This window comes from Salmo salar, chromosome ssa15, assembly GCF_905237065.1.
Source record: "Salmo salar chromosome ssa15, Ssal_v3.1, whole genome shotgun sequence".
Lineage (NCBI taxonomy): Eukaryota > Metazoa > Chordata > Actinopteri > Salmoniformes > Salmonidae > Salmo > Salmo salar.
This window is the reverse complement of record NC_059456.1, coordinates 21,037,928-21,061,655: the sequence shown is the minus strand read 5'-3', so window position 1 is coordinate 21,061,655 and position 23,728 is coordinate 21,037,928. Positions and strand designations below refer to the sequence as shown.

The window sequence follows — 23,728 nt, the reverse complement described above, 5'->3', positions numbered from 1 at the left end:
AAACTACCCCACTCAGTCCTCCTCCATAGTAAACTACTCCACTCAGTCCTCTTCTATAGTACACTACCCCACTCAGTCCTCCTCCATAGTAAACTACCCCACTCAGTCCTCCTCCATAGTAAACTATCCCACTCAGTCCTCCTCTATAGTAAACTACTCCACTCAGTCCAGTCCTCCTCTATAGTAAACCACCCACTCAGTCCTCCTCCATAGTAAACTACCCCACTCAGTCCTCCTCCATAGTAAACTACCCCACTCAGTCCTCCTCCATAGTAAACTACCCCACTCAGTCTTCCTCTACAGTAAACTACCCCACTCAGTCCTCCTTTATAGTAAACTACCCCACTCAGTCCTCCTCCATAGTAAACTACCCCACTCAGTCCTCCTCTACAGTAAACTACCCCACTCAGTCCTCCTCTATAGTAAACTACTCCACTCAGTCCAGTCCTCCTCTATAGTAAACCACCCACTCAGTCCTCCTCCATAGTAAACTACCCCACTCAGTCCTCCTCCATAGTAAACTACCCCACTCAGTCCTCCTCTACAGTAAACTACTCCACTCAGTCCTCCTCTATAGTAAACTACTCCACTCAGTCCAGTCCTCCTCTATAATAAACCACCCACTCAGTCCTCCTCCATAGTAAACCACCCACTCAGTCCTCCTCCATAGTAAACTACCCCACTCAGTCCTCCTCCATAGTAAACCACCCACACAGTCCTCCTTCATAGTAAACCACCCACTCAGTCCTCCTCCATAGTAAACTACCCCACTCAGTCCTCCTCTACAGTAAACTACCCCACTCAGTCCTCCTCTATAGTAAACTACCCCACTCAGTCCTCCTCTATAGTAAACTACCCACTCAGTCCTCCTCCATAGTAAACTACCACACTCAGTCCTCCTCCATAGTAAACTACCCCACTCAGTACTCCTCTATAGTAAACTACTGTACTACTTCTTTGGCAGTGATTACAGCCAATTAGTGTTTCCTCTTGGGTCCAGCAGACTCTGGCCTTGGAACTGGAAGTTCTAGCGGACAAAGAGTTCCTTCTTACAGGAATCTCAAACAGCATTTCTTCTCTCTCTATGATGTTTAGCTAAACACCTAGATCCACCCCAACTCTCCCCTGACTCCCCCATTCCTGTGTCTGAATGGGTTTATACTCTCTCTCCTTCTCCCCCCTTTCTATCTCTCCGCCCTAGCTCTCTCTCCTTCTCTCCCCTTCCCCCTCTCTCCCCCCTTCCCCCTCTCTCTCCTTCTCCCCCCTCGCTCGCTCTCTCTCTCCCCTCCCCCCTCTCTCTCCCACCTCTTTCTCCCCCCTCTCTCTTTCTCCCCCCTTTCTATCTCTCCGCCCTTAGCTCTCTCTCTCTCTCCCCTTTTCTCCCCCTCTCTCTCCTTCTCCCCCTCGCTCTCTCTCTCTCTCCCCTCCCCCTCTCTCTCCCCCTCTCTCTTTCTCCCCCCTCTCTCCTTCTCCCCCTCGCTCTCTCTCTCCCCTCCTCTCTCTCTCCCCTCTCTCTTTCTCCCCCCTTTCTATCTCTCCGCCCCTAGCTCTCTCTCTCTATCTCCCCTTTTCTCCCCCTCTCTCTCCCACTCGCTCTCTCTCTCCCCTCCCCCCTCTCTCTCCCCCCCTCTCTCTTTCTCCCCCCTTTCTATCTCTCCGCCCCTAGCTCTCTCTCTCTATCTCCCCTTTTCTCCCCCCCTCTCTCTTTCTCCCCCTCTCTCTCTCTCTCTCCCCTCCCCCCTCTCTCTCCCCCCTCTCTCTTTCTCCCCCCTTTCTATCTCTCCGCCCCTAGCTCTCTCTCTCTCCCCTTTTCTCCCTCTCTCTCTCTTTCTCCCCCTCTCTCCTCTTTCTCCCCTCCCCCTTTCTCTCCCCCCTCTCTCTCTCCCTCCCCCTCTCTCTCTCAATTCAATTCAAGGGGGTTTATTGGCATGGGAAACATATGTTAACATTGCCAAAGCAAGTGAAGTAGATAATAAACAAAAATGAAAAAAAACTATACAAATAAACAGTAAACATTATACTCACAGAAGTTCCAAATGAATAAAGGCATTTCAAATGTCATATTATGCCTATATACAGTGTTGTAACGATGTGAAAATAGGGTTGTATTTACAATGGTGTTTGTTCTTCACTGGCTGACCTTTTCTTGTGGCAACAGGTCACAAGTCTTGCTGCTGTGATGACACACTATGGTAATTCACCCAGTTGATATGGGAGTTTTCAAAATTTGACATGTTTTTGAATTATTTTTGGATCTGTGTAATATCAGGGAAATATGTGTCTCCTAATATGGTCATACATCTGGCAGGAGGTTAGGAAGTGCAGCTCAGTTTCCACATCATTTTGTGGGCAGTGTGAACATAGCCTGTCTTCTCTTTAGAGCCAGGTCTGTCTTCAGGGGGGCCTTTCTCAATAGCAAGGCTATTGTACATAGTCAAAGCTTTCCTTAAGTTTGGGTCAGTCACATTGGTCAGGTATTCTGCCACTTTGTGCTCTCTGATTAGGGCCAAATATATTTCTAGTTTGCTCAGTTTTTTTGTTAATTCTTTCCAATGTGTCAAGTAATTATCTTTTTGTTTTCTCATGATTTGGTCGGGTCTAATTGTGTTGCTGTCTCTCTTTCTCTCTACCCCCCCTCTCTCTCTCTCTCTCTCACTCCCAGCACCCACCCTCTTTTCTCTCTCTCTCACTCCCAGCCCCCTCCCCTCTTTCTCTCTCTCTCTCACTCCCAGTCCCCTCCCCTCTTTCTCTCTTTCTCTCTCTCACTCCCAGCCCCCTCCCGTCTTTCTCTCTCTCTCTCTCATTCCCAGCTCTCTCCCCTCTTTCTCTCTCTCTCAGCCCCCTCCCCTCTCTCTTTCTCTCTCTCACTCCCAGTCCCCTCCCCTCTTTCTCTCTCTCTCTCTCTCACTCCCAGCCCCCTCCCCTCTCTCTCTCTCTCTCTCTCTCTCTCTCTCTCACTCCCAGCCCCCTCCCCTCTCTCTCTCTAACATGAAATTCTACATTCAGACAACTGTATTCCAATAAAAATATCCATGAATCCAGATATCCAGGGTGAAATCACTCACCACTGTAGAAAAACCCCCATCAAAGACATGGAACCAAACTGTTATTTATTTTTCCAGACTGTCTACCAGCTGGGGATTTATGGTGCTTTGACATTCAAAAATTATATCTGAAGAAATTCCAGCCACTATAAACAACTAACTATTTTCGGTCTGAGTAACCCAAGCATGCGACAAGATATTATGAAAGAGAAAATATTAAATGTTTAATGTTTAGTGTTGAGCTGTTTGACGTTGTCGGCCTCTGTCTACTCTAGGGACATTCTGCAGCTCATCTTTTGGCAGTAGTTTAGTATCTGAATGACCCCTGGGAGGGGTTTAGTATCTGAATGACCCCTGGGAGGGGTTTAGTAGCTGAATGACCTCTGGGAGGGGTTTAGTACCTGAATGACCCCTGGGAGGGGTTTAGTACCTGAATGACCTCTGGGAGGGGTTTAGTACCTGAATGACCTCTGGGAGGGGTTTAGTACCTGAATGACCTCTGGGAGGGGTTTAGTACCTGAATGACCCCTGGGAGGGGTTTAGTACCTGAATGACCTCTGGGAGGGGTTTAGTACCTGAATGACCCCTGGGAGGGGTTTAGTACCTGAATGACCCCTGGGAGGGGTTTAGTAGCTGAATGACCTCTGGGAGGGGTTTAGTACCTGAATGACCCCTGGGAGGGGTTTAGTACCTGAATGACCCCTGGGAGGGGTTTAGTAGCTGAATGACCTCTGGGAGGGGTTTAGTACCTGAATGACCCCTGGGAGGGGTTTAGTACCTGAATGACCCCTGGGAGGGGTTTAGTAGCTGAATGACCTCTGGGAGGGGTTTAGTAGCTGAATGACCCCTGGGAGGGGTTTAGTACCTGAATGACCTCTGGGAGGGGTTTAGTACCTGAATGACCTCTGGGAGGGGTTTAGTACCTGAATGACCTCTGGGAGGGGTTTAGTACCTGAATGACCTCTGGGAGGGGTTTAGTACCTGAATGACCCCTGGGAGGGGTTTAGTACCTGAATGACCTCTGGGAGGGGTTTAGTACCTGAATGACCCCTGGGAGGGGTTTAGTACCTGAATGACCTCTGGGAGGGCCCAAATATGAGGGGCCAGTGAGAGGCCTGTAAAAATATAAATTACAGGGCCAGAAGTTTTTACTGACCTTTAGGTGACCTCACCAGGAAATAAACTAGACCTGCTGGCAGCTTATGACTAGGGCCCAGAGTTGTTCCTGGTGAGTGGTCAGGAAAAACTCCTGGTCCCAATATGTTTTATTTATTTATGTTTTGGGTCTATAATTGCTGATTCAGCATATATTTATATCCTGCAGCTCCCTTTCTAATTCCCAGAGATCCAATAGTCTTTACTGTGGGAGGCTATGGAGCACGAGGACTATCATACTCTCATGTTCATGCTTACTCAGATGGTTGTGTTCAGGTGGGCCAGGCTGGAATCATTATGGCTTTTGTTGCACTTTACATGTTGCACTTATTCCTATTTCGCAACAAAGCCTCCTTCACTCATGCTGCCAAACATACCCTCGTAAAACTGACTATCGGATCCTTGACTTCGGCGATGTCATTTACAAAATAGCCTCCAACACTCTACTCAGCAAATTGGATGTAGTCTATCACAGTGCCATCCGTTTTGTCACCGAAGCCCCATATAATACCCACCACTGTGACCTGTATGCTCTTGTCGGCTGGCCCTCGCTTCATACTCGTCGCCAAACTAACTGGCTCCAGGTCATCTATAAGTCTTTGCTAGATAAAGCCCCGCCTTATCTCAGCTCACCGGTCACCATAGCAGCACCCACCCGTAGCACGCGCTCCAGCAGGTATATCTCACTGGTCACCCCCAAAGCCAATTCCTCCTTTGGCCGCCTTTCCTTCCAGTTCTCTGCTGCCAATGACTGGAACGAATTGCAAAAATCACTGAAGCTGGAGACTCATATCTCCCTCACTAACTTTAAGCATCAGCTGTCAGAGCAGCTTACCGATCATTGCTTCCTGTACATAGCCCATCTGTAAACAGCCCACCCAACTACCTCATCCCCATATTGTTATACATTTTATTTGCTCCTTTGTACCCCAGTATCTATACTTGCACATTCATCTTCTGCACATCTATCACTCCAGTGTTAATGCTAAATTGTAATTATTTCACCACTATGGCCTATTTATTGCCTTACCTCCCTAATCTTACTACATTTGCACACACTGTATATAGATTTTTCTATTGTGTTATTGACTGCCCCTGTGTGTGTAATAGGCTATACTGCGTTCAACAGGGTGCTTGTGTGTGTGTGTGTGTGTGTGTGTGTTTGTGTTTGTGTGTGTGTGTGTGTGTGCCTGTGTAACATGTTATTCTGCGTTCAACAGGGTGCTTGTGTGTGTGTGTGTGTGTGTGTGTGTGTGTGTGTGTGTGTGTGTGTGTGTGTGTGTAACATGTTATTCTGCGTTCAACAGGGTGCTTGTGTGTGTGTCTGTGTGTCTGTGTAATATGTTATTCTGCGTTCAACAGGGTCCTTGTCTGTGTGTCTGTGTAATATGTTATTCTGCGTTCAACAGGGTGCTTGTGTGTTTGTGTGTTTGTGTGTGTGTGTGTGTGTGTGTGTGTGTGTGTGTGTGTGTGTGTGTGTGTGTGTGTGTGTGTGTGTGTGTGTGTGTGTGAACATCGGCACTACAGCTCATTATCACTCCTGAAAGGGAAACTTCAGGGTATATAGTATTTGGGGTGTTTTTCCAGTCTCCCCCAGTGGAGGCTGCTGAGGGGAGAACAGCTCATAATAATGGCTGGAACAGAGCGAATGGAAACCATGTGTTTGATGCTATTCCCACTGATTCCACTACTGCCATTACCACGAGCCCGTCCTCCCCAACCAAGGTGCCACCAACCTCCTGTGCTCGTGATGAGAGGGTGTTCCAGTCTCACTCAATAATTATGAGTGATGGGAGGGTGTTCCAGTCTCACTCGATAATTATGAGTGATGAGAGGGTGTTCCAGTCATAATTATGACTGAGAGGGTGTTCCAGTCATAATTATGACTGAGAGGGTGTTCCAGTCATAATTATGACTGAGAGGGTGTTCCAGTCATAATTATGACTGAGAGGGTGTTCCAGTCATAATTATGAGAGATGAGAGGGTGTTCCAGTCATAATTATGACTGAGAGGGTGTTCCAGTCATAATTATGACTGAGGGTGCTCCAGTCATAATTATGCACTATATCTTTATTATTGAATGTTTGCACCAGGAGATGTTCAAAGCCTGCTGTCTAATCTAAAAATGAGTGGAGCCATGTTTTGTAGCAATTATTGTGGCCATTTTGTTTTGCCAATTTGCACGATCACGCTAGCAGCTAGTAGATATGGTTGTCCTTCCTTGTTCAGTAGAGCCATTGAATTTGTCTCAACGATGTATCTGCCAGGACATTGCAGGATATCTGCGTTGACTCATTTTCCCTGGTTCTGTAAAGACTACAGCCTGACGGGAGCCCTACTTCCTTGTTCCCACCCTCAAAGGCAGGCTTTTCAAAATGGGAGCGGTACTAGTTTACAGGTTCATGGAAGCTACAGTATGTTACCATGCACTGTCTATCCGAGACTGCTAAATTGTTAGCTACAATGGCTGCTTCTGATGATTCCTCTTACCACGAAGAGCTGGACGATTAAACATTTGTTTATGTTTTTTTTTACATAGGAACATACAGCACTATTTATTAGAGCCGGAATACACTGAGAGGAGTTGAGACTGCAAGAAAAATAATTCTGAGACCAGCAATTATTGGAGGCAATCCTAGACCAGCTGGACCAGGACTCAGGAGGGTAAATGATAAACAAGTTGGTTGTTTTGCTGTCGTTTGCTAGGAATATAAGCTCTATTTATACACGAGGCAGTGATGTTCAGTACAGTACAATTTGGTGATTGATTCAGCCATAACGGGGTTGCTAGTACCACTACAAGGCAAGCTAGCCAAGTTTAGCTAGCTAGCTAGCTGTGTATCTGCTATACATAAAATGTACTGTAGTCTAACATTATAGCTAGCTAGCTAACTAGCCTAGCTAGCCTCAGTGCCTCTCATTAGGAGCAAAACTGGAGAAATGTTTAGATTATGATGATGGCAGAGAGTAAAGTAATGACTTTGGCTTTATGACTCCTATTAGTCATGGAGTAACTATATACCTGTTTGTTGTAGCTAGCCAGCTAGCTAACGTGTCTGTGAGATGTCTCATATTAGTCATGGAGTAACTATATATCTGTGTGCTGTAGCTAGCTAGCTAGCTAGCTAACGTGTCTGAGAGATGTCTCATATTAGTCATGGAGTAACTATATATCTGTGTGCTGTAGCTAGCTAGCTAGCTAACGTGTCTGTGAGATGTCTCATATTAGTCATGGAATAACTATATACCTCTGTGCTGTAGCTAGCTAGCTAGCTAACGTGTCTGTGAGATGTCTCATATTATAAACTGGGTGGTTCGAGCCCTTAATGCTGATTGGCTGACAGCCGTGGTATATCAGACCGTATACCACAGGTATGAGAAAACATGTATTTTTACTGCTCTAATTACATTGGTAACTAGTTTATAATAGCAATAAGGCGCCTCGGGGGTTTGTGGTATATGGCCAATATACCACGGCTAAGGGCTGTGTCGTACCTAAGAACAGCCTTTAGCCGTGGTATATTGGCCATATACCACACCCCCTCGTGCCTTATTGCTTAATTCTACACCACGTTGCTACAGGAGGAATACAGACAGTACACAACGATTGGCCATGAATGTTTAATAGAGTTTTCGTTTTTCTCTTACAGACAATACCGCTTAGATACAAAGAAATTGATGACTCTCAGGAGGATATGTGAAAGATCCCATAACAACCATCTCTCCTTGTATCAAAGTGAATCCTCGTATCATAATTACCTCGCCAGTATTTTTTTCTACTGTATTATTGACTGTATGTTTGTTTTACTCCATGTGTAACTCTGTGTTGTTGTATGTATCAAACTGCTTTGCTTTATCTTGGCCAGGTCTCAGTTGTAAATGAGAACTTGTTCTAAACTAGCCTGGTTAAATAAAGGTGATATATATATATATATATTTTTTTTTACTCCGAAACACTCACTGCACCACCAAAACACACCATATCCAAGTATTCCCTTTGTAGAACTGTAGTATTTATTATAGGTGTTAATAGTATATTTTTCTGCTACTGTATACTGTCATACATTGCCATAACTGTTCCTGCATACTGCTGTGTAAACTCACCTCGGTCTCCAGAGCAAATAAACATTGTCTTGAATACAACCCATGTCTACTTATTTGCTACAGTGACAGACTTATCTACTGTTTTATTGAAACATGTTTACTTGCCAACTAATTAAAGTTTAAATCATACACCAACTCCCTGCATCATTTGTTTTAGCAGTAAGACTGAAGCTAGTTTATCCAAATAAGTTTCATGAATATCACAATGAATTGATTCAAAAGTCAGTACTTTATTGGTTTCTGATGCAGCTGGAGTCATTTAGTCACTTGTCAGTACACTTGTAAAAAATATTATATAAAACACTATTATATACATACAGTGCCGTGAATAAGTATTTTGCCCCTTTCTAATTTTCTCTACTTTTGCATATCTTTAATACTGAATGTTTTCACATCTTCAACCAAAACCTGATATTAGATAAAGGGAACCTGAGTGAACAAATAACACAACAATTACATACTTATTTTATTTATTTCATGAACAAAGTTATGCAACACCCAATGCCCCTTTGTGAAAAGTAATTGGCCCGTTACACTCAATAACTGATTGTGCCACCTTTAGCTGCAATGACTCTAACCAAACACTTCCTGTAGTTGTTGATCAGTCTCTCATATCGCTGTGGAGGAATTTTGGCCCTCTCTTCCATGCAGAACTGCTTTAACTCAGCGACATTTGTGGGTTTTCAAGCATGAAGTGCTCATTTCAAGTCCTGTCACAACATCTCAATTGGGAATAGGTCTGGACTTTGACTAGGCCATTCCAAAACTTCAAATTTGTTGCTTTTTAGACATTTTCATGTAGACTTGATTGTGTGTTTTGGATCATTGTCTTGCTGCATGACCCAGCTGTGCTTCAGCTTCAGCTCACAGACGGATGGGCCTGACATTCTCCTGTAGAATTCTCTGATACAGAGCAGAATTCCATGGTTCCTTCTATTAAGGCAAGTCGTCCAGGTCGTGAGGCAGCAAAGCATCCCCAAACCATCACACTACCACCACCATGCTTGACCGTTGGTATGAGGTTTTTACTGTGGAATGCAGTGTTTTGGTTTTCGCCAGGCGTAAAGGTACCCACGTTATCCAAAAAGTTATACTTTTGACTCATCTGTCCATAGAACATTCTTCCAAGAGTCTTGATGATGTCCAGAACACAACATCTCAATCAAGTCTACTTGTTTTGGGTAATGGCACCTGGTTTAGCAGGCTTTGGAGCTGTGGCGATGTTGGTTTTGGGGAGTTGTGACTCCGGCTCGTTGTAGACAACCGTCTGGTCCTTTCTGCATTCTACAGAATTCCACAAGCCTCTCGTACACTTTCTTAACCACCCACTGCTTCGACCTCTCGCAGAAGATTTGTTTGTGCTGCAAGTCTCCTGGAAAGACATGAAGCCTGATCATGAGGATGTGTAACCAAACAAGAAAACATGTTCATCTGTAAACAACAACAAAAAATATGTTACAGTAGACTGGTAGGTGTTTTGTTACTCAGAGTCAATAATTGGGTGTTGAGATGGGCTGTTGGAAAAGATGTGAAAAGTTTGAGGGAGGGGGCTTGACTTGTAGACAGTCTAGTTGTGTATGAGCACCTACAGTCGTGCTGTTGAGTAGAGCACTGCCAACGATAGAGTGAATAGGCTAGAATAGTATACTAACAGCCTCTCTCCGTCATGCCAAAGAACTGGCTGCATGGGTGTGACAAGTTTGAAGAATACTTGGCTTGTGTGTTGGTGGTTTTGTTTTCTCAAGAGGGGATTGTGCTTTCATAAATACATTTGGCTGTCCTGGCTTATTTCAAAGTCAGATGATGTTGATCTTGAGTTCATTCCAGGGTGAAAGCTTTCATCCAATGTGTCTACAGGCTCTGTACTACTAAAGCTGGTGTCAAGGTCAGAAGCAGGATCAGTCTGTAGGACACACAGTAGTCAGTGATTATCCAACATGTTACGACATTGTCCCCATCAATACACACTCAAACAAGGTACTATACCCACCCACACCCCTCGTGTCAATAGATCATGCATACTAACCTTCACACACACACACAATACCCACCCCAAACAGACACCAGTCAGTCACCCAGCCCAAACAGACACCAGTCAGTCACCCACCCCAAACAGACACCAGTCAGTCACCCAGTCGGATGTTGGCTGATCGGATGTTGGCTGATCTGATGTTGGCTGATCGGATATTGGCTGATCGGATGTTGGCTGATCGGATGTTGGCTGATCTGATGTTGGCTGATCAGATGTTGGCTGATCTGATGTTGGCTGATCGGATGTTGGCTGATCTGATGTTGGCTGATCGGATGTTGGCTGATCGGATGTTGGCTGATCGGATGTTGGCTGATCTGATGTTGGCTGATCTGATGTTGGCTGATCGGATGTTGGCTGATCGGATGTTGGCTGATCGGATGTTGGCTGATCTGATGTTGGCTGATCTGATGTTGGCTGATCTGTTGTTGGCTGATCGGATGTTGGCTGATCTGATGTTGGCTGATCGGATGTTGGCTGATCGGATGTTGGCTGATCTGATGTTGGCTGATCGGATGTTGGCTGATCTGATGTTGGCTGATCGGATGTTGGCTGATCGGATGCCTTCCTCTTTTGACGTGAAGAGGAAAATTGATGGAATAGCATTACTTTCCAAACTTCGTCGACATGGTAACCCCGTCAGTTGAGACTTCAGGTCCGTTTAGAAATCCTCTGGCTGAAAGTGCTGGCTACAAACACTGACATTTTTTATATTTCTCACATCAACTGGATACACGTCCACGGGGGGCGACACTACGAATTCTGGATATTCTGGTTTGCTTACAACCAGGAAATGTAGCTGGCCCGTATCTACCGGTGAGATGCAGAAATGCTTGTATTTGCGTGTTGGGAAGAAATGCATTTTTTTTTATTACACATATGATATTTTAATACTATAATAAGGGTGATATACATTGAAATAGAGCAGCGGTGAAATTTCCCTTTAAGGTAGAATCAGTGGAAACATGGCCAAACATATTAACTGGCCCAGAAAAGACTGAAGGATAAAGGAAGGTAATGCTACAACAAAGAGATGAGTGGAGAGGAATGTCAATCCTTCAGTAGGCCAAGGTATGCGTCCCAAATGGCACTCTGTTCCCTATTTAGTGCACTACTTTTGCCCAGGGTCCTATGAGACTCTGGTCAAAAGTAGTGTACTGTGTGGGGAATAGGCTGCCATTTGGGACGCATTCTTGATCTCAGTTTAGACTTCAAGGGGGTTACACTGTGTCCAAGAGGAATTCAATGAACTTAGAAGAGAGGAGATGATCTTTGAACTATGACCTAGAGGTCATGGCTTGGTCAGGCCCTGGTGTCCTTGTAAAGATCAGCAGGGGCTCACTCTCTCTTTCTCTCTCCCTTGCACACACTCTCAAAATATCTCGCAAGCATCTCTGCCCCTCTTTCTCTCCATCTCCATCTCTCTCTCTCTCTCCATCTCTCTCTCCCTCTCTCCGTCTCTCTCTCCGTCTCTCTCTCCGTCTCTCTCTCTGTCCGTCTGTCTGTCTGTCTGTCTGTCTGCTCCCCCAGCAGGAAGGGTAGCCTATCCTCCTCAGAGAGGGTTTCAAATTTGGGGAAATTACACTCTAATTGTTTTATATTTTTGACACTTTGTCAGGAAATGCAGCTGTCTCAGGTTCTGCTGTGGTTGCACAGCCTTCCCTCTACAGGGAGCCATGTTTTCCTGTGTCTACCCTTCTCAATGGCAAGGCTGTGCTCACTGAGCCTGCACTTTGTCAAGGTTTTTCTAAGGTTTTGATCAGTAACCATGGTCAAATAGTTAGCCATAGTGTACTGTCGATTTAGGGCCAGATAGCACTGCATTTTGCTTTGTGCTTGTGCTTGTGTTTCCCAATAAGCAATGTAGTTTTGTTTTGACTGTGTTGTAATTTGGTTTATTCTGATTGATTGGATGTTCTGGTCCTGAGGCTTCAGTGTGTTAGTAGAACAAGTTTGTGAACTCAGCCCCAGGACCAGCTGGATGAGGGGACTTTTTTCTTTTCTTTGCTCAGCTCTTGGCATTGCAGGGCTTGGTAATGATATGAGAGGGGGTCACTGTATTTTAGATGTTTCCAAAACTTAATTGCTCTTTTTTGAGTTTTTATTATTAGTGGATATTGGCCTAATTCCGCCCTGCATGCATTGTTTGTAGTTTTCCTCTGGACATGTAGGACAATTTTACAGAACTCTGCATGCAGGGTTTCAATGGGGTGTTTGCCCCATTTGATGAAATCTTGTTTTGCAAGTGGACCCCACACCTTGCTGCCATAAAGTGCAATTGGTTCAATGACATATTCAATTAGTTTTAGCCAAATTTGAATAGGTATTTCAATTTGAATGTGTTTTTTTTATGGCGTAGAATGCCCTGCGTGCTTTCTCTGTCAGTTCATTCACTGCATCATTAAGGTGTCCAGTTGAGCTTATTTTTAAACCTAAGTCATTATAATGTGTACAGTACTCTATATATTTTGTACCAGTTGAGAACTTTGGTCTAATTACCTGAGATCTGGATCCTCTCTCTCTCTCTCTCTCTCTCTCTCTCTCCCTCCCTCTCTCTCTCCCTCCCTCACTCGAGCTTGCTCTCTCTTACAAACACTCTCTCTCTCTCTCTCTCCCTCGAGCTTGCTCTCTCTTACAAACACTCTCTCTCTCTCTCTCTCCCTCTCTCTCTCCCTCCCTCATTCGAGCTTGCTCTCTCTTACAAACACTCTCTCTCTCCCTCTCTCTCTCTGTCCCTCTCTCTAATGTCTCTGGCCTCCCTCAGACAGTTAGGGACAGCAGCTTCTGTCCAAAAACTCCCTCACTGTTTAGCCGGAGTGTTAGCTAAAATATACAATGTGTGTATGATAGCAAAGTTTGCTGACATTATTTTTATACACCTTACATCAATGCGGACAGAGGTTTTTGGGCTGAATTGTAGCCTTGTATGGAGATGTATTTATATTTTAGGCTCTTGATAAATACCAGCCCATTTCTCTTTATAATCGTGGATGAGCATAGGTCTCTCAGAGGACAAAAGATTATAAATTAATTATCAATTAAATTCACTATTTGTATTATGTTACATGTTTTGTGTGGACCCCAGGAAGAGTAGCTACTGCTTTTGCAACAGCTAATGAGGATCCTAATAAAATACCAAAATACCAAATACCAATTAACTTCAAGAATTAACATCATACAATACCAGTCAAAAGTTTGGACACACCTACTCATTCAAGGCTTTTTCTTTATTTTAACTATTTTCTACATTGTAGAATAATAGTGAAGACATCAAAACTATGAAATAACACCTGAGTGGCTCAGCGTTCTAAGGCACTGCATCTCAGTGCTTGAGGTGTCACTACAGACCCTGGTTCGATTCCAGGCTGTATCACAACAGGCCGTGATTGGGAGTTCCATCGGGCGGTGCACAATTGGCCCAGCGTCATCTGGGTTAGGGTTCGGCCGGGGTAGGCCGTCATTGTAAATAAGAATTTGTTATAAACTGACTTGCCTAGTTAAATAAAAATAAATAACATAACACATATGGCATCATGTAGTAACCAAAAAAAGTGTTAATCAAATCAAAATATATTTATTCTTTAAAGTAGCCACCCTTTGCCTTGATGACAGTTTTGCACACTCTTGGCATTCTCTCAACCAGCTTCATGAGGTAGTCACCTGGAATGCATTTCAATTAACAGGTGTGCCTTGTTAAAAGTTAATGTGTTTGAGCCAATCAGTTGTGTTGTGAAAAGGTAGGGGTGGTATACAGAAGATAGCCATATTTGGTAAAAGACCAAGTCCATATTATGGCAAGAACAGCTCAAATAAGCAAAGAGAAACGACGGTCCATCATTATTTTCAGACATGAAGGTCAGTCAATCCGTAAAATGTAAAGAACTTCAAGTGTAGTGGGACCCCAGGAAATGTCTTCAAGTGCAGTCGCAAAAACCATCATGTGCTATGATGAAACTGTCTCTCATGAGGACCGCCACAGGAAAGACCCAGAGTTACCTCTGCTGCAGAGGATAAGTTCATTAGAGTTACCAGCCTCAGAAATTGCAGACCAAATAAATGCTTCACAGAGTTCAAATAACAGACACATCTCAACATCAACTGTTCAGAGGAGACTGCCTGAATCAGGCCTTCATGGTTGAATTGCTGCAAAGAAACCACTACTAAAGGACAACAAGAAGAAGAGACTTGCTTGGGCCAAGAAACACGAGCAATGGACATTAGACCAGTGGAAATCTGTCCTTTGGTCTGATGAGTCCAAATTTGAGATTTTTGGTCCCAACCGCCGTGTCTTTGTGAGACGCAGAGTAGGTGAATGGATGATCTCCACATGTGTGATTCCCACCGTGATGCATGGAGGAGGAGGTGTGATGGTGCTTTTCTTGTGACACTGTCAATGATTTATTTAGAGTTCAAGGCACACTTAACCAGCATGGCTGCCACTGCATTCTGCAGCGATACACCATCCCATCTGGTTTGCTCTTAGTGGGACTATCATTTGTTTTTCAACAGGACAATGACCCAACACACCTCCATGCTGTGTAAGGGCTATTTGACCAAGAAGGAGAGCGATGGAGTGCTGCATCAGATGACCTGGCCTCCACAATCACCCGACCTCAACCCAAATTGAGGTGGTTTGGGATGAGTTGGACCACAGAGTGAAGGAAAAGCAGCCAGCAAGTGTTCAGCATATGTGGGAACTCCTTCCAGACTGTTGGAAAAACATTCCAGGTCAAGCTGGTTGAGAGAATGCCAAGAGTGTGCAAAGCTGTCATCAAGGCAAAGGGTGGCTACTTTGAAGAATCTATTTTTAACACTTGTTTGGTTACTACATGATTCCATATGTGTTATTTCATAGTTTTGATGTCTTCACTATTATTCTACAATGTAGAAAATAGTAAAAAAAAAAAAAAAGAAGAAGAATAACCCTTGAATGAGTAGGTGTGTCCAAACTTCTGACTGGTATTGTATATGACACAGTCATCCTCATAAGTCAAGATGAAATCTAACTAACTGTTAACTAAATAAACTGACAGAGGAGCCCTGAGATCATGAGTCATACGTTTGTAATAAATAGTCTCTACTTATGGAATACTTCACACATCTGTCAAAACACATCTCAGAGTTCAAACAGATGTCTAAGGATAAGCGGTAGTACAAAGGGCCAACCAACAACATTCCTTTCCCTAACGCAGTAGCAGCCCTGGGTAACGTCTTAAATTACACCCTATTCCCTGTCTAGTACACCCCTTTTGACCAGGGCTCTGGTTAAAAGTAGTGCACTATAAAGGGAGTGTGTGCCAGTTGGGACACAGCCCTGGGTTCTGGGTAGCTACTCCTCTCTCTTCTCAGTCCAGTGATTTTCACCAGGAGTGCAGTTAAAGACTCTTGAGTTGGATTGTCTTGGCCTACATCCCACCGTCCAACACTGACTGACTGACTAAGTGATGGAGTACAGTACTACAGTACCCAGTAGCAGAGTGTATTAAAGGGAGGTGATCAGACCCTAACAGTGTTTTATATAGAGAAGAGGTCAGACCCTAACAGTGTTTTATATAGAGAAGAGGTCAGACCCTAACAGTGTTTTATATAGAGAAGAGGTCAGACCCTAACAGTGTTTTATATAGAGAAGAGATCAGACCCTAACAGTGTTTTATATAGAGAAGAGGTCAGACCCTAACAGTGTTTTATATAGAGAAGAGGTCAGACCCTAACAGTGTTTTATATAGAGAAGAGATCAGACCCTAACAGTGTTTTATATAGAGAAGAGGTCAGACCCTAACAGTGTTTTATATAGAGAAGAGATCAGACCCTAACAGTGTTTTATATAGAGAAGAGATCAGACCCTAACAGTGTTTTATATAGAGAAGAGGTCAGATCCTAACAGTGTTTTATATAGAGAAGAGATCAGACCCTAACAGTGTTTTATATAGAGAAGAGATCAGACCCTAACAGTGTTTTATATAGAGAAGAGATCAGACCCTAACAGTGTTTTATATAGAGAAGAGGTCAGACCCTAACAGTGTTTTATATAGAGGTCAAACCCTTTGAACCTTACTGAGTCACAGTAGCTAGCAGACACATACACACACACTCTCTCTCTCTCTCTCTCTCTCTCTCTGACACACACTCCTCGTTTCATTTTTAAGGGTACTCCGGGTGAGGTCTCCTCCACAGGGGCCCCTAAAGCTCAGCTCCATTACAGTCATGATAATAATATCCATGCTGTCAGTAGAATCAGGGGAGTCATACTACTGCACATGTTGCTTCCCTGCTGGCGGCTTAGCTTCAAATAGGACTCCCTATTACAATGTCATCAACTGTAGCATATAGGCTACACGCTATAGACTAACGTTTCCCAAATAGTTTCCTAAAGCATGTTATAAAGCATGAACTACTGCTTTAAGTGCGGCAGGTAGCCTAGTGGTTAGAGAGTTGGGTCAGTAACCCGAAAGGTTGCTGGATCGAATCCCTGAGCTGACAATGTAAAAAAAAAAATATATATATATATATGTCGTTTTTCCTCTGATTAAGGCAGTTAACCCACTGGGCTCTGAAGACGTGGATGTCAATTAAGGCAAGCCTCGGCACCTCTCTGATTCAGAGTGGTTGGGTTAAATGCAGAAGACACATTTCAGTTGAATGCATTCAGTTGTACAACTGACTAGGTATTCCTCTTTCCCTTCCTGATTGTTTCTCAATTACTGCGTGTACTGTAGTAGACTATCACTGGACTGTGTTGGAGGGAGCTGCGACTCAGAACATATCCTATACATTTAGCGTTTGTGGGATTGCGCAATGTTTCTCAAAGATACTTAAAACTAGAAGCCTTAAATGCCTATTTTTTCCATATATGTAACGAGCAAATATGTTAGCTTAGCGAGGCTAGGAAACTTGATCGCGCACACCGGATAATAAGGTGGTGGAAATTTGTATACCGTTCAACAGTTAGTTCTGTTACTTCTGTAGACTCATATTGCAAGTATCATCAATAGTGACTGGTTATTATGGGATGATAAAGTATACATTACCTGTGCCTGCTTGCGACTCTCCCCCCATTTGAACTGGATTGGCTCAGGGCGGGTTGGAGGTTGTTCAGCGAGGGATTTGAAGACGCACGCCAAATGACTCCAGGTAACGTCAACGATAAAAACAGGTACATAAGCGACGATTCCATTTTGGATTCAAAGATAATATTATTATTAAGCACAGTTCAAGTAGTCTTTCAAAATAAGTCAGTCATCTCTCTGTCATCTGTCCCAAAACCATCCAAAAAGTTACGCGGGGGGGGTTATGAAGCACGATAAATGAGTTGTGAAACAATGAAGGTAACACTATATATATATATATATATATATTTTAATATACGTTGTATTTGAAGAGTTTGTTGTAGTTTTGGTGAAGAGAACCGTTACTTTCCCGTCAAGTCACTGTATTTCAGAAAGATTGCCGTTGTTCTATACCGTTATCCTGAAACGTGAAGTGAAAAATAATATTACGTCTTGGAGTATAAAGTGGTTGTCATCATTGTCATGCGAGGATAGTGCGCGTTTGATCCATCCTCACTCCTCTCTCCTCATGCTTATTAGCCCCCTGTCTCTCACACACACAATCGCTCTCTCGCTCTCTCTCGCCTCACTCTCTCGCTCTGTCCACTCACTGTCTTCTCTCTCTGTCGGTTTCTTCTCAGACTCCCCCTTACCTCTATCCACTTTGCAGTTCCTCCCTAAAAATCAACCTCTTTTAAAAAAAATAATAAGTTTCCAAGAACGTATCATTTTGTACATCTAGTTTTGGGGGTGAATGGCTTCGAAATTACCCAACAGGAAGATGTTGACAAGGGAAAGTCCTATTTTGTCTGTAGGGTACAGGATTGACTAAAGTTCAACAAGATACAGTAGTGATGATGACATAAGTAGTCATGATGCACTACTTATTTCAATGAAACATACATTTGTTGTTGTTATCATTGAAACGCCATTAGATCGACTACTACTACTACTGTCATCATGTTGCGGCAGCACTATATTGTACAACGAGGAGAGAATATCTTAACTTGAAGTCCTCTTCAAAATGTTTTGTTCATTTCTGATTATATGAAAATTATAACCTATCTAGTATCTCTAGAACTGGAGTTCCATAAACCTTTCCATCATAGAATTAGAATTAGTTAGTAATTTGAATTAGAATTAGTTAGTAATTAGAATTAGAATTAGTTAGTAATTAGAATTAGAATTAGTTAGTAATTAGAATTAGAATTAATAAATTACAAGAGAGTTCTAACTGCACAATGCCATGTAGTTTTCAAACAGTAGCTACAGTACAGAGAGTGTTTAAAACCCTTTCCCTTCTTCTACTCTCCACCCCTCCCTCCCTTTAACCACAACTAATCTAGATGCCCGACCGCCCTCCTCCTCTTTTGTTCTCTCTTCCTCGTTTGATCTGAGTGGTAGAGTTTTGTACTTGTGGGGGGACGGTAATCAAAGACCAGTTTTAATCTGCTCAGTTTAATGTCACATGTTCCTGTAGACTAACAAAAATACACTCTGGGGAATGTCCAGCTATGCAAACCTCCATCTCAAATGGCACCCTATTCTCTACATAGTGCACTACTTTTGACCAGGGACCGTAGGGTATAGGATGCCATTTGGGAAGCAGATAAACTCTTATTCATGCCAAACTAACTACTCCCACTGAATGGAATTGAATGCCCAACTGAAGAATGAGACTGTGCATTCTAACCAGAATTACTACTATGGATCGTTGTGCACGGGTGCGTACATTTCAGGATAATGAACATCAAGATAACCACTCCTATTGACTGTCTAATGAGGAAAGGTTGACCAGTCTGTCTGACAATGATTTGACCTGGTGATGAAGAAAGCATTGTATTGACAATCATTGTCTGAATGACTCCAGACTGACAAACATAGCCAAAAATCAGAGTTGGAGTAATGACTCCATACTGCCAAGCATGGCAATAACTAAGAGTTGGCGTAATGACTCCATACTGCCAAGCATGGCCAGCAATAAGAGTTGGAGTAATGACTCCATACTGCCAAGCATGGCAATAACTAAGAGTTGGTGTAATGACTCCAGACTGCCAAGCATGGTCAGCAATAAGAGTTGGTGTAATGACTCCATACTGCCAAGCATGGCCAGCAATAAGAGTTGGAGTAATGACTCCATACTGCCAAGCATGGCAATAACTAAGAGTTGGTGTAATGACTCCAGACTGCCAAGCATGGTCAGCAATAAGAGTTGGTGTAATGACTCCATACTGCCAAGCATGGCCAGCAATAAGAGTTGGTGTAATGACTGCATACTGCCAAGCATGGCCAGCAATAAGAGTTGGTGTAATGACTGCATACTGCCAAGCATGGCCAGCAATAAGAGTTGGTGTAATGACTGCATACTGCCAAGCATGGCCAGCAATAAGAGTTGGTGTAATGACTCCATACTGCCAAGCATGGCCAGCAATAAGAGTTGGTGTAATGACTCCATACTGCCAAGCATGGCAATAACTAAGAGTTGGGGTAATGACTCCAGACTGCCAAGCATGGCAATAACTAAGAGTTGGTGTAATGACTCCATACTGCCGAGCATGGCAATAACTAAGAGTTGGTGTAATGACTCCATACTGCCAAGCATGGCAATAACTAAGAGTTGGGGTAATGACTCCATACTGCCAAGCATGGCAATAACTAAGAGTTGGGGTAATGACTCCAGACTGCCGAACATGGCAATAACTAAGAGTTGGTGTAATGACTCCATACTGCCAAGCATGGCAATAACTAAGAGTTGATGTAATGACTCCATACTGCCGAGCATGGCAATAACTAAGAGTTGGTGTAATGACTCCAGACTGCCGAACATGGCAATAACTAAGAGTTGGTGTAATGACTCCATACTGCCAAGCATGGCAATAACTAAGAGTTGGTGTAATGACTCCATACTGCCAAGCATGGTCAGCAATAAGAGTTGGTGTAATGACTCCATACTGCCAAGCATGGCAATAACTAAGAGTTGGTGTAATGACTCCATACTGCCAAGCATGGCCAGCAATAAGAGTTGGTGTAATGACTCCATACTGCCAAGCATGGCCAGCAATAAGAGTTGGTGTAATGACTGCATACTGCCAAGCATGGCCAGCAATAAGAGTTGGTGTAATGACTCCATACTGCCAAGCATGGCCAGCAATAAGAGTTGGTGTAATGACTGCATACTGCCAAGCATGGCCAGCAATAAGAGTTGGTGTAATGACTGCATACTGCCAAGCATGGCCAGCAATAAGAGTTGGTGTAATGACTCCATACTGCCAAGCATGGCCAGCAATAAGAGTTGGTGTAATGACTCCATACTGCCAAGCATGGCAATAACTAAGAGTTGGGGTAATGACTCCAGACTGCCGAACATGGCAATAACTAAGAGTTGGTGTAATGACTCCATACTGCCGAGCATGGCAATAACTAAGAGTTGGGGTAATGACTCCATACTGCCAAGCATGGCAATAACTAAGAGTTGGGGTAATGACTCCAGACTGCCGAACATGGCAATAACTAAGAGTTGGTGTAATGACTCCATACTGCCAAGCATGGCAATAACTAAGAGTTGGTGTAATGACTCCATACTGCCAAGCATGGCAATAACTAAGAGTTGGGGTAATGACTCCAGACTGCCGAACATGGCAATAACTAAGAGTTGGTGTAATGACTCCATACTGCCAAGCATGGCAATAACTAAGAGTTGGTGTAATGACTCCATACTGCCAAGCATGGTCAGCAATAAGAGTTGGTGTAATGACTCCATACTGCCAAGCATGACCAGCAATAAGAGTTGGAGTAATGAGAGAGAAAGATGCAGGACAGAGTGAGAAACTATACTGCATAACAGTGTTATTCAAAGGGTGAGTCCTGGATCGGTTCTCATTAGTTTAGATGGGTCAGACTCAGTGTGCAGAAATAAGACTGGGATCCAGAAGCAGGAATCACAACCATATGTGCCTTGTTTACAAACAGCTGCTTATCTGTATGTTAGATGAAGTGCAGTCTGCCGGTCTATAAGTCACATTCGACCAGAGGAGAGGGAGCTGGGGGTCTAAGTATGGTCCAGTCTAAGGAGCTGAGAGTAGGTCTCGGCTGTGTCCCAAATGACACTCGTTCCATACAAAGTGCACAACTTTTAGCCAGAGTCCTATGGGCCCTGGTCAAAAGTAGAGTCCTATGGGCCCTGGTCAAAAGTAGAGTCCTATGGGCCCTGGTTAAAAGTAGAGTCCTTTGGGCCCTGGTCAAAAGTAGAGTCCTATGGGCCCTGGTCAAAAGTAGAGTCCTATGGGCCCTGGTTAAAAGTAGAGTCCTTTGGGCCCTGGTCAAAAGTAGAGTCCTATGGGCCCTGGTTAAAAGTAGAGTCCTATGGGCCCTGGTCAAAAGTAGAGTCCTATGAGCCCTGGTCAAAAGTAGAGTCCTATGGGCCCTGGTCAAAAGTAGAGTCCTATGGGCCCTGGTTAAAAGTAGAGTCCTATGGGCCCTGGTTAAAAGTAGAGTCCTATGGGCCCTGGTCAAAAGTAGAGTCCTATGGGCCCTGGTTAAAAGTAGAGTCCTTCGGTCCCTGGTTAAAAGTAGAGTCCTATGGGCCCTGGTTAAAAGTAGAGTCCTATGGGCCCTGGTTAAAAGTAGAGTCCAATGGGCCCTGGTCAAAAGTAGAGTCCAATGGGCCCTGGTCAAAAGTAGAGTCCTATGGGCCCTGGTTAAAAGTAGAGTCCTATGGGCCCTGGTTAAAAGTAGAGTCCAATGGGCCCTGGTCAAAAGTAGAGTCCAATGGGCCCTGGTCAAAAGTAGAGTCCTATGGGGCCTAGTTAAAAGTAGAGTCCTATGGGCCCTGGTTAAAAGAAGTGCAAATGGTAGGAGTATTAATTTTGGCACCTATTTTAGATTTAGTTTTAGTATTAGAATACCTTTTAGTCTTAGTCCGATTTTATTCATTTCATGCTTCGTTAGTTTTATTTTTTATCAGTCAACTTAAACTCTGGATAACTTTAGTGTAGTTTTAGTTATTGTCAGTTAGTTATTATTAGTTATTATTGTCGACTAAAACTCTGGACAAGTTTAGTCCAGTTTTAGTTACAGACATATTAGTCACATAATAATGCATTGTTTTCTATTAAATAATGAATACCGAGGCTACCTCTAACTTCCATCATGTGCACATTCAGATAGCCTTGTCCAACTAGGCCTACTATCCCTTAACTGGTAACATTGATATTGTGGCAGATTGTAACCAATGCCAGCCATAATTAATGGGCTATATAAAGCCTTGGCTACAGGTTCAACTATTTACAGCTCAGATTTTTCTCCCTGTCATAACCGTCAAGGGGGGTAAATTATTAGTGTTTTTTTCCTAGAAGACAATGAGAATGAGCTTGCCAAACATGACAGAAATATTACTGTGCTCCCTAATAGTCAACAAATAGCATTCATTTTTACCTATAGAAAAATAACAACCACAACTCGCATTTGTGGACCACAGCGTGAGATCGGTAACACAGACAAAGTAATTGCAGCAGACATGGGAAAAAATAAAGCTGCTGATGTGATCAAATCAAAAATAGCCTACATGAAAGAAAGAGAGAGAGTAAACATTGTTTCTAGTTGAGGTTAGTTACAAGTCCAGTGTCCTGGCTTCACATCAGTTCAAAAGATTGACGAGTGCCCGAACGGCGCAGCGGTCTAAGGCATTGCATTGCAGTGCTAGAGGAGTCTCTACAGACCCGGGTTCGATCCCGGGCTGTATCACAACCGACCATTATCGGGAGTCCCATAGGGTGGCGCACAATTGACCCAACTTCGTCCGGGTTAGGGGAGGGTTTGGCCGGGGGGGGCTTTACTTGGCTCATTGCGCTCTAGCGACTCCTTGTGGTCGTAAATTGAACGGTGTTTTCTTCCGACACATTGGAGCGGCTGGCTTTTGGGTTAAGCGGGCGGGTGTTAAGAAGCGCGGTTTGGCAGTTCATGTTTCAGAGGACGCATGACTTGACCGTCGCCTCTCCCGAGCCCGTTGGGGAGTTGCAAAGATGAAACAAGATCGAAAAGGGGGTAAAAAAAATATATATTTTTAACATCATCCACAAAATCTTTTGTATGATCTCTTATACACTATTTTAGGCCCAGTTTTTGGAACTTTGGCTTTCCTGGATATAGCCACTATATTGTGATCACTGCATCCAATGGGCATGGATACAGCTTTAGAACAAAGTACAGTATTAGTACAGTACAGTACTTGCCTAATTAAATAAAGGTTAACATTTTTTTTTAAATGTGATCAATACATGTGGATGATCTTGTTCCTGTAGTGTTTGTAAACACCCTGGTAGGTTGATTAATAACCTGCACCAGATTACAGG

General features: G+C 43.6%; 1 protein-coding gene across 2 annotated transcripts in view; it reads right to left on the bottom strand.

Moving 5' to 3' along the window:
* Positions 1-18,015, bottom strand: part of LOC106571081 (EMILIN-1) — a 57,763-nt gene extending 39,748 nt beyond the window's left edge. The window contains exon 1 of one of the 2 annotated variants that reach the window (XM_045695547.1): positions 17,361-18,015. In XM_045695547.1, the coding sequence (XP_045551503.1) occupies positions 17,361-17,506 (146 nt within the window). In that variant the 5' untranslated portion in view covers positions 17,507-18,015. The remainder of the gene's footprint in view (positions 1-17,360) is intronic. The other variant, XM_045695546.1, reaches the window with a different exon arrangement.
* Positions 18,016-23,728: the final 5,713 nt, after the last annotated feature.